Genomic DNA, 15,115 nt, shown 5'->3' with positions numbered 1-15,115 from the left:
AAAATAAATACGAAAATTGTTATGTTAGTAAATTATATACGATTTTTATTATCATCATACTTGTAAAAATATTAATAATCTTGGAATATGACACATCCGTTAACGCCGGAAACACACACTGTAATCTGTTTAATGTCTATGGTTTGCATGGAGTTACGTCAAATTTGCCAAGTTCCAACTTCCAAGTTAAATAAATTTATCTCTGTCCTAAATTAAGAAAATTTTACAATTTTTAACAAAACATATTGCATTAAAGATTGCAATTTCAAACTGTTTAAAGTGTAGTATTAATTACCATAGTTAAATTGTTCAAATGTAAGTATTAAAATGACGTGTAATTTGTTTTAAGTTCCAACTACGCATGACGTCCTGTCATTCGCATTTCGCGTTACTCAATACCTCGGATCTTGGAAGTTAATTTAAACTACGATACCCCTGCCTGGAACTATAGTGTGTGCCTGAAATATTTGTAAAGCGATTGGCAGAAACTCATTTAAGTAATGAACATGCACCTATTACCTTAATGCAAGTCATCACATTTGGATTGGCTTTGTGTTCCCTTAGAGAAGAAATTAAAGTAGGCTTAACTGTGATATAATAAACATTAAAATTAATATTAAATTCCAGAGTCATAATGTTTATCTGGGATTGGTTCACTGGTGTTCTTGGTTTCTTGGGTAAGTGCATTTTGTTAATTTACATAATGCATTAAATATATTTATTATTTTCTAAACTAAAAAATATAAATATGCTAACATTATCCGTAACATAAATATGATTAGTATGTAAAAAATATTAATAATGAACCTTCTGTTACCTTCAGTAGAAATGGCTCTAATTATTTTTACTTAGGTTCTTTACTAATATTTAATTTAAAATATCAGAAAGTTAAATTAGAAAACATCCCTTATGTTAACATAATACCTTGTTTTAATTTGTTAAATTATACAGCAACAAATGTTATAACTAAATAGGTCTCTACAAGAAATCTGGCAAGCTCCTGTTTCTGGGGCTGGATAATGCAGGCAAAACTACTTTGTTGCATATGTTAAAAGATGACAGACTAGCCCAGCATGTGCCTACATTACATCCAAGTAAGTAATCCACAAAATGTATTATGATCTAATATATTCATAATTTTATTGAAGCTGGAAATACCTTGAAGTAACCTTCACATTTATTAATAAGATGAGTTAAGGCTAACAAACTTTATTTTATTTATATAATTTTTTAGGTAGGAAGTATTAATTTTACTATAATAATATTTTTTAATGTCATAATAGATTTTAATACTTAATTTAACATGACATTTCATTCATTCAAATTAAAAAATAATCTATATTAACATATATAATCTTGTAATGTGTTAAACTCAAAGTATAGTCATTGAGTTGTAATTTTTTTAAAGAAATTTTGCCTGAATGTCTAATAATGAACAAAAACAAATTAAATTTTGTAATATTGAAGAGGGAATCATTTTCTATATCTGTATTGTCTTACTCCATTTTATTAAACTGGTTACAGCATCAGAAGAGCTATCAATAGGCAACATGAGATTTACAACTTTTGACCTGGGGGGCCATGAACAAGCGAGACGCGTATGGCGGGATTATTTCCCTGCAGTAGATGCTATTGTTTTCCTTATTGATGTTTGTGACACTCAGCGTTTCAAGGAGTCAAAAGACGAATTAGACTCACTTCTCACTGATGAGACCCTCAGCAACTGTCCGATATTAATCCTCGGCAATAAAATAGATAAACATGGAGCTGCCAGTGAAGATGAACTTAGACAGTTCTTCAAGTTATATCAGTTGACTACTGGAAAGGTGAATATACATAGTAAATACTTGTTTTTATCACATTTTACAATATGTATTTAATAAAATACTTACCTATATTTCCTTTGTGTAACCTTGTCTTAAGAAGGAAGCTTGTAGAATTAGTTAATTATAGAGAAATCTATCATGTGCAGTTTTGCCTCTAAATTCATAATTTCTGTGATAGTTATTTAGTGTGGATTATATTCAACAGGGCAAAGTGCCGAGAGCAGAGTTAGCAGGCCGTCCCCTGGAGCTTTTCATGTGCTCAGTTCTGAAGCGCCAGGGCTATGGTGAAGGCTTCCGTTGGCTCGCCCAGTACATTGACTGAACACACCGCCCATGAGCGCTCGTTCACCTCGCCCACATGCCCATATGGGCGCTCACATCGGACATATGTTAAATACCTTTAATTCGTCCTTTTTTGTTTCAATAAGCAATAGTTACATTAAACATTCAATAATTTAAAGTTAGGACAAATTTCTCATCCATTCAAAGTTTTAAGTGTTGGTGTTTAGTTGCGGTTGGTAAATTTATTTCTATCAAGAATATCATAATTTTTTATCTAATTTGTGGTATAATTGTTTACTATTTCTGTATTTTATAATAATAATATTGTTTTAAGATTAGCCAATTTAAATAGGGGTTAAAAGTCACACGGGAATCTATGAAGACCTACATGATAATGACATTAAATGCAAATTTTCAGTTTTTGTATATATTCCTTGAGATCTAATTTAAGAATGCAATAAAAAAATCTTATACACGACATAATGAGTTCAACAAACTTAAAAGTGCAAAGGTTTTGTTATTAAGATAATGAACGAACTTTGCTCATTTAAATTTTGTTTAAAATAGTTTTATATGGCAAGTGTCAAAATTATCCAGAAATCGCCACTGATCGCCTTTACAGCTTCAGTGTAATTTTTTAAATTCACTCAAATATAGTGTACAAGTGAACGGGTGGACTTTAAAGCGGTGGGACTCTGTCCGAATGAAGCTTTTAGATAAATTTCTTTTTTATTTCTGGATTTTATGTCAGGCGTATACTGTGACATTCGGTTCATTTTAGCCGCATGACATAAATGCAGTAACCTACTTATTCAATGGATTTTTTTCTGGTTTTTGAAACCATTCTAATAAGTATGGTGCAATTTTGCTTTTGTGTATAGTACCTAAGTATTGTGTCTGGCCTTTTATTTATTATGATTTGATACAGTTTAATATGTATTATCAGTCTCATTCCATTTGAGTGATACCTATCAATGAACATTCATTGTTTACAATGATTATTTTTGTAATATCAGTATAATTTTCAACAGAACGGCTGGTCTATGTATGTTGTACTTTTCTTTCTACCGTTAGACACGTTACGAACGAAGCACAACAGTAGATACTAATGAATATTCTACGAGAACTTAGTGTTACCATCACATGAAGATATTGATGAGTTCAAAGGATAGTTTTAAGTAGGATAGTCATGGATTTGGTATTTTCAGAATCTATTTTCAAATTCTGATATTATGGCTTTACTAATCACGACGGGCCGTTTCAACAGCTTGTTGCGATCAACAACTGTTGTTCCAGATTTACTTAGGATTGTTCTTCGGTATATTATTTTTGCATTATAAGTTCAAAAAATGTTTGTAATAAAATTTATATCAAACAAATTCAGTGTTTCATTTGAATAGGATTAATGAAAAGACATTGCTACTTATTAATCTTTAATGAAAGTAAAAATAATGTGACAAAAATATTTCATATGGAATATTCATACACAATTCCTTCTGTGAAATCATACTCATATAGTGTATTTTATGGGAATGCCTTAAATAAATAACTGATGGTAAAGCAATGTCAGTATCACTTGGATAGCGATAAACAAAATTCATACATGATTATTCCTATTTGTTGATTATGCCTTTATTTACAAAAACGATCTCACGATATTGCACAAAATACTTAAAACTACGCGATCGTAACTCAGTTTCATTTCAGTCGGATTGAGACTCGCACTGTTATAAAAGTCAAGATTATCAATAGATAAACGCTATTTTATCACAATGGTACTATTAGCTGTGTAAAGGAAAACACCGTAAGGAAACTTATAATGCAGTTCAACCTCGCGACAAATTCGTATTAAATACAAAAAATCGATTTACGAAATCTTACATCTACATTGCGTTACCTTTTTTCTATACATTTATGGATTTCTTAAACTAAATGCAATACGCTAAGTTACGTTGGGCACTTGCGCTAAATTGCCTACGTCGTGACTACGTGAGGTATCACAATTGGATTATAACTACACAGCTTTACCTATTTAAAACTATTAGTATTTAACACTTCACTTGGATTTTATAAATTACGCTAAAAATGTATTTTATTGATTTAAAATTGGCCGTGACATAAAACCAAGAGTCGAATATGAAAATACGTCAAAATAACTTAAAAATGTTATTTGTATTTTAAGCCAAACGAAGTGTTAACTTTTAGGTTTTGTGGTCAACTTCTAACCTAACACTAGCAAGGCGCCCTGGTGTCCGTATGTCTATCTACGCTACATACAAAACTGTGAGGCACGATGTGGTGATCCGTCCACAAAGTTATTTAAAATTATTTCAGTTACACATAGGATTGCAAAATCGATTATAGAAGCAGTATGTTCCATAAAATTCATAAATAAAAAAATAATAAAGTTCTAAGTCAGAAAAGAAAATACGATATAGAGATGACAGTTCATAAATAACTAAGAAGACAGATGCTACAACTAACCGAAGTACTAAATGCAACCCCCGACGAGATTATAGATGATAAATATAAAAAAAACCACAGACCTCAATGTACATATTTACAATTTCGATAGAATAATGTCGATAGCAACAGTAAATAAACATTCGAAAGTGATAATAAATTTCAAATTATAAAAGATTTCATAATAATATACTTAACCTATGCGGGAAAACTCGTCAAAAAAATAACAATGATCTTAGTCGAAAATTCACACATTTCTCAAACGTGGACGTGTCAAATGTCATACAAATGTAAAATTACTTTGGTACAACTAACACTCATAGCCATCATCTATCCGCCGAATAAATCGGAGAATTTCTTTCGTAATTTTAATAATCTAGGGAAAAATTACTCGTAAACGTTTGTCTTCATTTAGTTCATCCATTTGCGGCAATTTGGTGCTCCGCACATGCACATGATTTTGTGTGCGTCGTCTTCTATGTCGAATTTGTAGTCATACGCCAGCTGTAGGAATATGGAATAGCTTATTGCCTTAAATAAACTTTAAAATAATCAATTAATCTCTATATAAAAAAATTTAGAGAAATGAAACCGATTTCATATACCATATTTCCCCTCCAACACGTGGATATCTACGACTACTAAGCCGATTTTGATGGAACTTGGATTGTTCCTTATATAGGAATACACCACATTTGTTTCCCTATATATTTGTGGACATATATACATAAAAATTATACTCAACCTTCTGAAATTTATTATTCAATGATAATATTAATTTATTTAGTCCTTTTTAAAAGTCCATTAAGTACAAACCTCCTCGCCCCTAGAGATGCGTCGTTTAGCGAATATGATGATGCGGAGATGCCTGTCCACTTCCACAGTCTCCGCGACACAATTCGGTTGGCACGAGTGGTTGATGTACCGGGCGAGCCCTCCGCAGAGGGTTGCGTCCACTACTCGTCTCTCGTCCAGACGGAACATGTAGATGCCACGGTTCTAAACATATATTGCTAACTGAACAATTTTTTTACGAAACAGTCTGGAGAGCATCGTTATTGGTCCATTATTACATCTATTATATTGCAATAAAATTGTATTAAATAAATATTTTTCTATTGTTGCATGCTTTTACAGGGGACCAGCAGTCCCCCAAACCAGGACGTTCCTGGTGTGGCTGACCACTCTTTCGATGATAAATTAGATAAATATGAGTGTGCGTGAAATTTATGGGTGCCATTATCATACACATGATAATGGCTCCCATCTCACACCACTAATTTAAATAACCCCAAGAATATTACATTCTGTATCAGGTACAGAAAGGCTCACCTACTTGTATATTATAACAAAAAAAAATTGTTATAAAAACATCATAAACTGATATCACATCACTGACAACTAGTCGAAGCTATAGTACAGTCCGTGCCTAATTTGTCCATGAAACCTTTTGTTAACTTAAGCTTAAAGCTTAAACTTAGAAATATCTCGACAAAAAGTTGCTAACGTACTAAACCACGCTAGCGCACTTTAAGATGTTGTCATTGGAGAATCGTATACAATTAATTGATGTAACGTTTGAATTTAAGGTACAGTGGAATCTCGATAACTTGAACCTCGTTAAGTCGAAAAAAATGTTATTTCGCTACGAAATATTTATAATACATATTTTACTCCATAACTCGAATATCAAAAAGGAGAATGTATTTAGTAGTATAGTTAGTAAAATATAATGACGTCTTACTTGGAATGCCCCGAACATTACAATAAAATCAAAAATGAATGTATACATTCATAAAAAAATATACTACAAAACTGAAGTTGAACTGTTATTCAAATTCGACGCTACAAATCGAAATACACTTAGAAATCTAACCTCTGTAAGTCGGCAGTCAGCAGTTAAATCATTATCGGTATCACGAAGTTCTTGTCAAGTTGAAAACTCGTTAACTCGTTTTTTTTCGTTTCCTTAACATTCGAGTTACCGAGATTCCACTGTATTTAACAATCAGGTCAATGCTCCAACCTTTTATCAAAATTTAAATTGTAACCTAGCATCCCATCCTTTCCTTTCTGATAAACGAGCTAGGTTTTGACGTATTCGTTTAGTTTTAGTATTTTTTATTGTTTTTTTTAATACTTGTATTATCGCTTCGTGTATATCAAATTTGCCTATAAGCGCTTGTCACATTAAAAATTGTATGTGGTTATTTTCAGTGTATGTACCAATGTATCAGTGTGCCGAGCGTTGGCCTGCTTTAAAGAAAAATACTTAACACACATACCCTCGCTTCATATTGCTTCTCTCGTATCTCGGATAACTCCGATCGTATGATCTCACCAATATATTCTATCACCATCGTATGTTTTTCAAGATCACGAGCCGCGTACAGTCCTAAGCCTTGAATTTTTGACCTGTAATGTTTTCACATAGCTTATTTTCTATAAAATTCGTAATCTTGTAACTTTTGTTATTCTAAATATACTATTTTTATTGCATTTTGCAATATAGCCTTAACTCCGATTCTTATGTTTTAGTTTTTATTTAATTTTAAGTTATATTTTACTTGTTATTTTTTGTTTCTTTACTTGCCTTTTCTCGTACAACTTTGAATTTTAATTTCATATTTTTCGATTACTAATTATTCTAAAAATGTATGTATGATGTTAAGACAATTGTTATGCTCTAAATAAAAAAATCTATCTCATTTAGCATGAACATATGTATATCTGAAATGAATAAATTTGGTGTAGTAAAAAACAAATAACCAAAATGTTTTTATTATATTGTGACGAAGACGGGTCGCCTGCAATGTTTCTAGATTTTTCCACTAGTTAGAGAACTTTTCAGCAGGCTGTAATATGATTTCTGACCGTTTCAGGAGAGGGTCAATCACATATTAGAAAATTGTAATTTCCATAATGTTACCCTAGTTTTCAGGAAGCTGAAACCTTTTTTCAGTCGGTTTCAGAACATGTGTAGTAGAGTGATGCAGTTTTCAGGAGACGCGTTTTCAGGCCTAGGTATACCCCTTTGTTGAAGGAATATTCTAGACCAAACTTTCTAGGTGTGAGACAAGGACGAAATAATACGAGAGAGAGAGAGAAGATCAGAACTTTCTCGAAACTAGACTGAGCACTCTAGAACGCCGTACGACAAGGACGGAGTAACGTGCGAAAGAGACAAAGAGTGCGGACGTTCTAGAATTGTGCAATCGCTACTCAGTAGCAAGCCCGCCTAGAGAGTTCTCGAATATTGTTTAGAATTATTCCCAGGGATATATAAGAGAGCCGAAACGCGACTAGTCACCTTTAGTTTTGATTGCGGTTTTTTTTTTTTTTTTTTATAAAATAGGGGGCAAACGGGCAGGAGGCTCACCTGATGTTAAGTGATACCGCCGCCCATGGACACTCTCAATGTCAGAGGGCTCGCGAGTGCGTTGCCGGCCTTTTAAGAATTTGTACGCTCTTTTCTTGAAGGACCCTAAGTCGAATTGGTTCGGAAATACTTCAGTGGGCAGCTGGTTCCACATAGCGGTGGTGCGCGGCAAAAATTGCCTTGAGAAACGCTCAGTCGTGGAACGTCGGACGTCGAGGTGATACGGGTGGAATTTTGTATTTTGCCTCGACGTCCGATGCTGAAACTCAGCTGCAGGTATTAATCCGAACAACTCCTCTGAACACTCCCCATGGTAAATGCGGTAGAAGATGCAGAGTGACCCCACATCTCTACGCAACGCCAAAGGATCGAGCCGCTCGGAGAGGGATTGGTCATCGACGATTCGAACCGCTCTTCGTTGGATACGGTCAAGTGGAAGGAGCTGGTACTGGGGAGCCCCCGCCCAGAGGTGAGAACAGTATTCCATGTGGGGCCGTATTTGCGCTTTATAGAGTTGCAAGCGGTGGCCCGGAGTGAAGTACCGTCTCGCCTTGCTGAGCACACCAAGCTTTTTGGAGGCTAATTTAGCCTTTCCCTCCAAATGACCGCGAAACTGAACGTCGTTCGATATGTCAACGCCAAGTATTCCGATGCTGGCTGTGGCTTCAAGAAGAGTGTTTTCGAAAAGAGGAGTAGCGACAAAGGGTATTTTTTTCGCGGAAAACGCGCAAACTTGTGTCTTCTTGGGGTTAAATTGGACTAGGTTTAGTCTACCCCAGTCCGAGACTCCACGTAAAAGAGTTTCGACTTCAGACACAAGTTTGTTCCGGTACTCATCGACAACTGCCCGAGAAATACCTGCCCGGCCGGTGTAAAGAGTATCCCCAGTGCTGTCGTCCGCATAGCAATGAATGTTGCTAAGTTGCAACATGTCATTGATATGCAGAAGAAACAGGGTCGGGGACAGAACACAGCCTTGTGGGACCCCAGCATTCACGGGTTTAAGGTCGGAACATGCTCCGTCGACGACGACCTTGATGCTCCGATCGGCTAGAAAGCTGGAGATCCAGTCGCATAATTTCTCAGGAACCCCGTAGGCTGGTAGCTTCGAGAGCAGTGCTTTGTGCCACACCCGATCGAAGGCTTTCGCTATGTCCAAACTAACCGCTAGTGCCTCCCCCTTGGACTCAATTGCCTCTGCCCATCTATGAGTAAGGTATACTAGAAGGTCACCAGCTGAACGACCACGACGAAAGCCGTACTGATAATCGCTAATCAGCTGGTGGCCCTCTAGATAACTCAAGAGCTGGCCATTAATAATGGATTCCATTATTTTGGAGAACAAGGAGGTTATTGCGATTGGGCGATAGTTGGATGGATCAGTGCGATCGCCTTTTTTAGGGATCGGATGTATCGAAGCGGTCTTCCAGCACTTCGGGACAGTGCCGAGCGAGTACAGGTACCGGAAAAGGCGCGTCAGGACCGGAGCCAACTCAGGAGCACATGTACGCAGCACAATTGGAGGGATACCATCCGGCCCGCTCGACTTATGAATGTCCAAGGAAGATAGTGCTCTGCGAACAGCACGTTGCTGGAATGTGATTTCCGGCATTGAGTTATCACACCGCGAAATCGCCGGTGGTGATCTCCCCCGGTCATCCAAAGTCGAGTTGGACGCAAAGAGACAGCCCAAGAGGTCGGCCTTCTCCTTCGCAGTGTGGGCGAGCGAGTCATCCTCTCTGTGCAGCGGTGGTATCGATGGCTGACAAAAATTCCCTTGTACAGCTTTGGCGAGAGACCAGAAGGCTCGAGTCCCAGAAGGGAGTTGGGCCAATCTCTCGCCAAATCTGGCGATGTGCTCTGACTTTGCCTTAGCGATTTCCCGTTTGAAGGACCTGGAGGCTGAGTTATATGCTTTTTTATGTTCGCTGGTATTGGCATCACGAGATATCGCCGCCTCCGCCCATGCATTAAAGCATTCTCGCTTTCGACGCGATGCCGCCTTGCAAGAACGCTTAAACCAGGGCTGTGACCTGCCACCGATCGGCACCGCAGAGAATGGAATAAAAAGTTCCATGCCCTGCAGAACCACTTCGGCGACAGAGGCAGCGACGGAATCTGGAGCTTCCGACGAAAAGCACATAGGCCCCCAAGGGTAGGACGCAAAGAAAGACCGCATCCCATCCCAATCTGCTGACCGATAGTGCCAAATACGACGACAACCCGAAAAACGGGGCCGAGGAGGGCGCGTAGTAGGCACAGTACTCCGGACCACACAATGATCCGATGAACCCAATGGCGGGTCAACAGAGACTTGATAGGTCTCCGGATGTGAGGTCAGCAGAAGGTCCAACAAAGAGGGTTTATGACCATCCACATCTGGTATTCGCGTAATCGCAGGGACCATTTGTGACAGGTCGTAAGCTAAAGCAAAGTCGTGAAAGGATCTTCCCGCGTGATCGGTGGTTTCCGAACCGAGCCAATCGGCATGGTGAGCGTTAAAATCGCCAAGTATCACGATTTCAGCGGTAGGAACCCCTTCGAGCAGGGAATCTGTAGCCATTTGGATGTGCTCAATGAGTCGCTCAGTTTCGGTATTTCCGCTATGGGACCTATACAGGCATGCGTAGAATCGCGGATGGTCATCGCAGTCTACGCGCAGCCAGAGGCTAGATAGGTCCCTTCCTTCAAGCGACCCGAGGCGACGAGAACAGATATCCTCTCTGACGTACACGCAAACTCCCGCCCGCGGCACAAATGAATGTTCCAATTTGTACCCCGGGTAGGAGAGGTAGGAAGTATCAGCCGGGAAGGATATCTGAGTCTCAGTAAGGAAGAATAAGGCCGGCTTCGCAGTTTCGAGGTGAAAGTGAACCGCGTTAAGATTAGAGTTGAGCCCCCTAACATTGGTAAAGTCCACTGAGAGCGTGGAAGGGGATGCCTTCGGTAAATTCTTCCGTTTGCCCCGAGATCGAAACTTATAGTTTTTTGAGCAGTTTTTGCCCACCCCAGAATACGAAGGGCAGCCTGTGCATCCACCACCGAATACTGATTGTTCCGATGATGGAGGCTCAGAGGGGGATTCTCCACAGCGGAAACGTGTGGTACCCCCCTGGGGTAATCTCTGTTTAAACTGCATCTTCATATTCTGGGGGAGGGGGGAATTGATGGGCTCCGGGAGTCTCACTCACCGCACGAAACGCGAGTACAATAAGATGAACCTATTGCATCACTTCACGCCGGTTTTCTGTGAGACAGTGGTACTGCCCCGGTCGTGCCTGCCCGATTGGCTGAAGCCCGAAAGCAACAGCATGGCACTCCCACTAGGGAAACGGTACGGTACGGTAAACGGCGGTAACAAGAGAGAAACACCGAAGCGATAAAGTGCGAATAAAGTGAATACAAGTGATAAAGTACTGTGTGAAGTGTGCAAAGTGAAGTAATAAGTGATTGTTTTTGTGTGCTATAAGTGCATTTTTGCGTATATTTTGTGCCCATAAACTCCTCATTGATTTTTCAAGAAATAAACCCTTGAAGAAATCTACGGCATTTTCTATCCGATCCCCTAGCTCGTAACTCGTTTTTTCTCACGTAATCACATATAATTTTTCTATTTAAATGATATCAGTATCAATATCCATATTAACGTAAAAGTTAACGTGAAAAACTGCAACGCCGCGCATTGGCGTGCTGGTTAGGTAGGATCAAAAGCTAAGTTCACTTGTTTCGATCATAACAATTAAGATTAATAGGATCTGATTGTTTACTTTTAGATGTACCGAAGTGTCGTAAGAAAATCTCAACTATATCGAATGTATGCCGTGTAGCCTATGTAATGTAATACATTCAATAGTTTAACGTTTGATTATATTTACTGTTTTCAGATATACATATGTTCATGCTAAATGAGATAGAATTTTTTGTAACTGCATAGGCTTCATACAACGCATTTCCCTATTTGAAGGGCAATGATTTAAAAAATACGTGACAGAATTTTCTAATTATTTTTCTGAAGTTCTCTTGTCCTATCAGCAGATTTTGGCTTGTTATTGATTTATGGGACATCCTGTAATTATGTATTCTAACTATAAATATTCCTTTTCATATTGCTTTTGATGATTGACTGGCACTCCTTAATATTTTTGATCGATATATTTGATTTTGAGTATCGCTATACTGCATCGCATATTTTTATTTAAATTTTAATGTGTAAAATAAAAATGTACCTTGCCAAATACACATTATTCCTCCACTCCATTTTCATCTTCTTATATTGACTGCTCTTTGTGTGCACAAATTGTTTCGAATAAGGGCAGGCGGGACTGTCCAAGGCAGTAGCGGGTGGCGGTTGGGCGGGAACCAACGATCGAGTATTACGTCTCCATACGCGAGCGCAACGAGCCTCGCTACGAGCACACCCGGATGGATTTACGGCCAAACCACCTTCTAACAACGCCGATCGACCGAACTTGAAGCGGTAGTCCGTTAGTGTCTCGATACCTATAATAATGACAACAATTTATATCACGTTATAAATTTGTTTTGGCCAAGCGGCTTCAGCGTGCGACTCTCATTCATGAGGTTTTAGGTTCGATCCCCGGCTGTAGATCAATGTACTTTCTTTCTACGTGCGCATTTAACGTTAGCTTAAACAGTAAGGACATCGTAACAAAACCGGCTTGCCTTAGACGCAAAAAGTCAACGGCTTGTGTCAGGCACAGAAGGCTGATCATAAAACAGATACAAAAATCTCAGGCCCATACCTAGAAAGGTACCACAGATTTTTTTTTCATTGATTTGTTATATTTATTTACAATAATTTTATAAAAATCCTTTTTCTCGAATGAAGTTATAATTTGTCCTATAAAACAACACGACAGGACACAAAGTTTTCGATAAATTATTAAACCGTATTCTATATATTTGTCTCTATAAAGTAGGTATATCATAACGATAACTTAATACTTTTTAGAAATTTGAACAGAAAAACTATAGATATATTGAATAAAAGTGTAAATTAAGAATATCTCATCTTACATACCAGGTAAACTCTCCAATACCCTCACAACGGATGGCTCAGTGAGTCCGAATAAATCTTCTCCGGTCACATAGTTCGGCCACAGTTTTAAAACGCCATCTTCATTTCGGCCCTCTCTCAATGCGGCTACAGTGTCTAGTACCTACAACACACATTTACAGTCAAACTCCTCTTTGATTTACACGAGTTTGTGTTTTTCAGATATGTCAATGATATCAAGATGTTTTAGAATATATACTAGCTATTAGCCACCTTATTAAGCTATATATATAGCCATTGAATGTTTTTGTATGAACACGAATGAATTCATGTTATAAACAGTCACTATTTCCACTTAAGCCTCATTATTTTTATTGTAAAATCTCCTACTTAAGTTGTTTTTCTTTATGATGTATTCTTTATTTTATCTATTCGTTACTAAACTGGTGTCCAAAGTATAATAAATGAAAAAGAGGAAGAACAGTTGGAAGACGGATACCAAATTAAGGAAACAGCAAGATAATGGCACAGTACAAATGGCCTTAGCCAAAAAATCTAACACACAATACCTAAAAATAATGCGATGATAGGAATATAAGTGTGTTTAAGTGTAACTGTATGGGAAAAAAAACTATATATATAGTATTGTCTTTTGTTAAAATAGCTTTTACACATTAAGAAAAACACTTTTTGAACGGATTAAAGCTATGTATTATTTTTAAAACTTATAGTTATTTACATAGTTGGCAACTTCGGGGCAATAAATACAGATAAAACAACTTTCTCTGCAGCTGTGATACTTTTGACATTTAACACCTTTCGTCTTCAGTCACCGTGACCACGCACGCTGAAAAGTACGCGAAACGTCGGAAAAAATTTAAAAATTTAGAATTATGTAAACAACTATAAGTTTTAAAAATAAGATATAGCTTCAATCCGTTTAAAAAGTGTTTTGCTTAAAGCTATATATTATAATCTATTGTCAAGTTGCGACACTACCTATCCTACAGTTATTATAGGTCTGAAGATATTTAGTATGAACTTACCTTAGCCCAGGCAGCACGTGGCGTAGGAGCGCACATCTCATGGCGGGAGTCATCTTGAACCCGCACGTGGAACTTGGGCCGACCTTCCTCTTCTGATATCCAGCACACGTAGCGACAACGGCTGTTTGCACGATTCATCGACCAAAAGAAACGCACCTGACAAAGAAGAAATCTATGATTGTATGTCTAATTCTCTGCGAAATGTTTAACCGTATTTATCGCCTAAGATCTTATTTGTAGCGTTCAATAGAAATTTGGTTGAATGGAGTATATTTTGTACGAAAGTAAATAATAGTAGGTTTTCATATTTATCTATTCAAAATGTCTATTCGTTTGACACACAAATTGTACAAATTAAATGCTTCTAGTATGGACCACACAAAATTTATAACTAATGTATCAGAACATTTCAGGAATAATGTCTAATTCATGTACTGTACATGTAAATGATGTACAATATAAATTCTAAACATCCACATCTAAACTATCTACATATACATGAAATTATTTAATTAATAACTCTTAAAAAAATGATGTCTTAAGAAATTTATTCTCGTGTGACTTACGATTTTATATCCAATAGGGTAGATATAGTTGGGGGTATGGAATGCAGCCAGTTGGTGTGGCAACAAATGCCCAGGGCTGAGGAAGATAAGCCCGCCCACACGGATCAGGTGGTTGGTGTCAGAGTGAAGCATCACAGAGGCCACCTGTCTCTGCTCATCTCGGGATATGTATACACGACGCTGGACGCTGAGGGTTGTCAGTTCGTTGTCCTTTTCATTCTAAATTATAGAAGTAGTATAATTAGTTAACGAAAACTATTATATAATTTACAAATATTCACACAACAAAAGGAAATCGTGGCTGTTTGAAAAGACATAGGCTCCTTACAAACGTTGTGTAATACAAAAGAAAAGTTCTTCTCTTCTGTTATACGCCCTTGATTTGAGAACAGGCAGTAAATGTAAAATTAGAAGCATTTAATATATGCTTCTTTATTGACGCTCATAAGTGTACATTGTGTTACCTATATGAATAAATGATTTTTGACTCTTGACTTTTGACATGCCATATTATAACAAAAGCAACTTTAATGTAT

The 15,115-nt window shown here is 37.3% G+C and overlaps 2 protein-coding genes across 13 annotated transcripts in view; one reads left to right on the top strand and one right to left on the bottom strand.

Annotated features, from left to right (window-relative positions):
- Positions 1 to 140: 140 nt before the first annotated feature.
- Positions 141 to 3,487, top strand: LOC123711890 (GTP-binding protein SAR1b). 2 transcript variants are annotated; one of them, XM_045664743.1, is made up of 5 exons: positions 141 to 315; positions 628 to 677; positions 975 to 1,094; positions 1,525 to 1,826; positions 2,032 to 3,487. In XM_045664743.1, exons 2-5 carry the CDS (start codon positions 635 to 637, stop codon positions 2,146 to 2,148), a joined length of 582 nt encoding a protein of 193 aa, XP_045520699.1. In that variant the 5' UTR covers positions 141 to 315; positions 628 to 634; the 3' UTR covers positions 2,149 to 3,487. The 2 variants fall into 2 exon arrangements, with proteins under 2 accessions (XP_045520699.1, XP_045520708.1); XM_045664752.1 differs by lacking the exon at positions 141 to 315 and adding an exon at positions 369 to 497.
- A 49-nt stretch (positions 3,488 to 3,536) lies between these two features.
- LOC123712307 (histone-lysine N-methyltransferase 2C-like) overlaps positions 3,537 to 15,115 on the bottom strand; it is a 50,749-nt gene continuing 39,170 nt past the window's right edge. For all 11 annotated transcript variants that reach the window (XM_045665331.1, XM_045665373.1, XM_045665382.1 and 8 more), the window contains 7 exons: positions 14,580 to 14,798; positions 14,014 to 14,169; positions 12,992 to 13,130; positions 12,177 to 12,450; positions 6,857 to 6,986; positions 5,388 to 5,570; positions 3,537 to 5,075 (listed from right to left, as the gene is read on the bottom strand). In XM_045665331.1, the coding sequence (XP_045521287.1) occupies positions 4,983 to 5,075; positions 5,388 to 5,570; positions 6,857 to 6,986; positions 12,177 to 12,450; positions 12,992 to 13,130; positions 14,014 to 14,169; positions 14,580 to 14,798 (1,194 nt within the window). In that variant the 3' untranslated portion in view covers positions 3,537 to 4,982. The remainder of the gene's footprint in view (positions 5,076 to 5,387; positions 5,571 to 6,856; positions 6,987 to 12,176; positions 12,451 to 12,991; positions 13,131 to 14,013; positions 14,170 to 14,579; positions 14,799 to 15,115) is intronic.

Source organism: Pieris brassicae, chromosome 1, assembly GCF_905147105.1.
Source record: "Pieris brassicae chromosome 1, ilPieBrab1.1, whole genome shotgun sequence".
Lineage (NCBI taxonomy): Eukaryota > Metazoa > Arthropoda > Insecta > Lepidoptera > Pieridae > Pieris > Pieris brassicae.
This window is presented reverse-complemented; position numbering and strand designations above follow the sequence as displayed.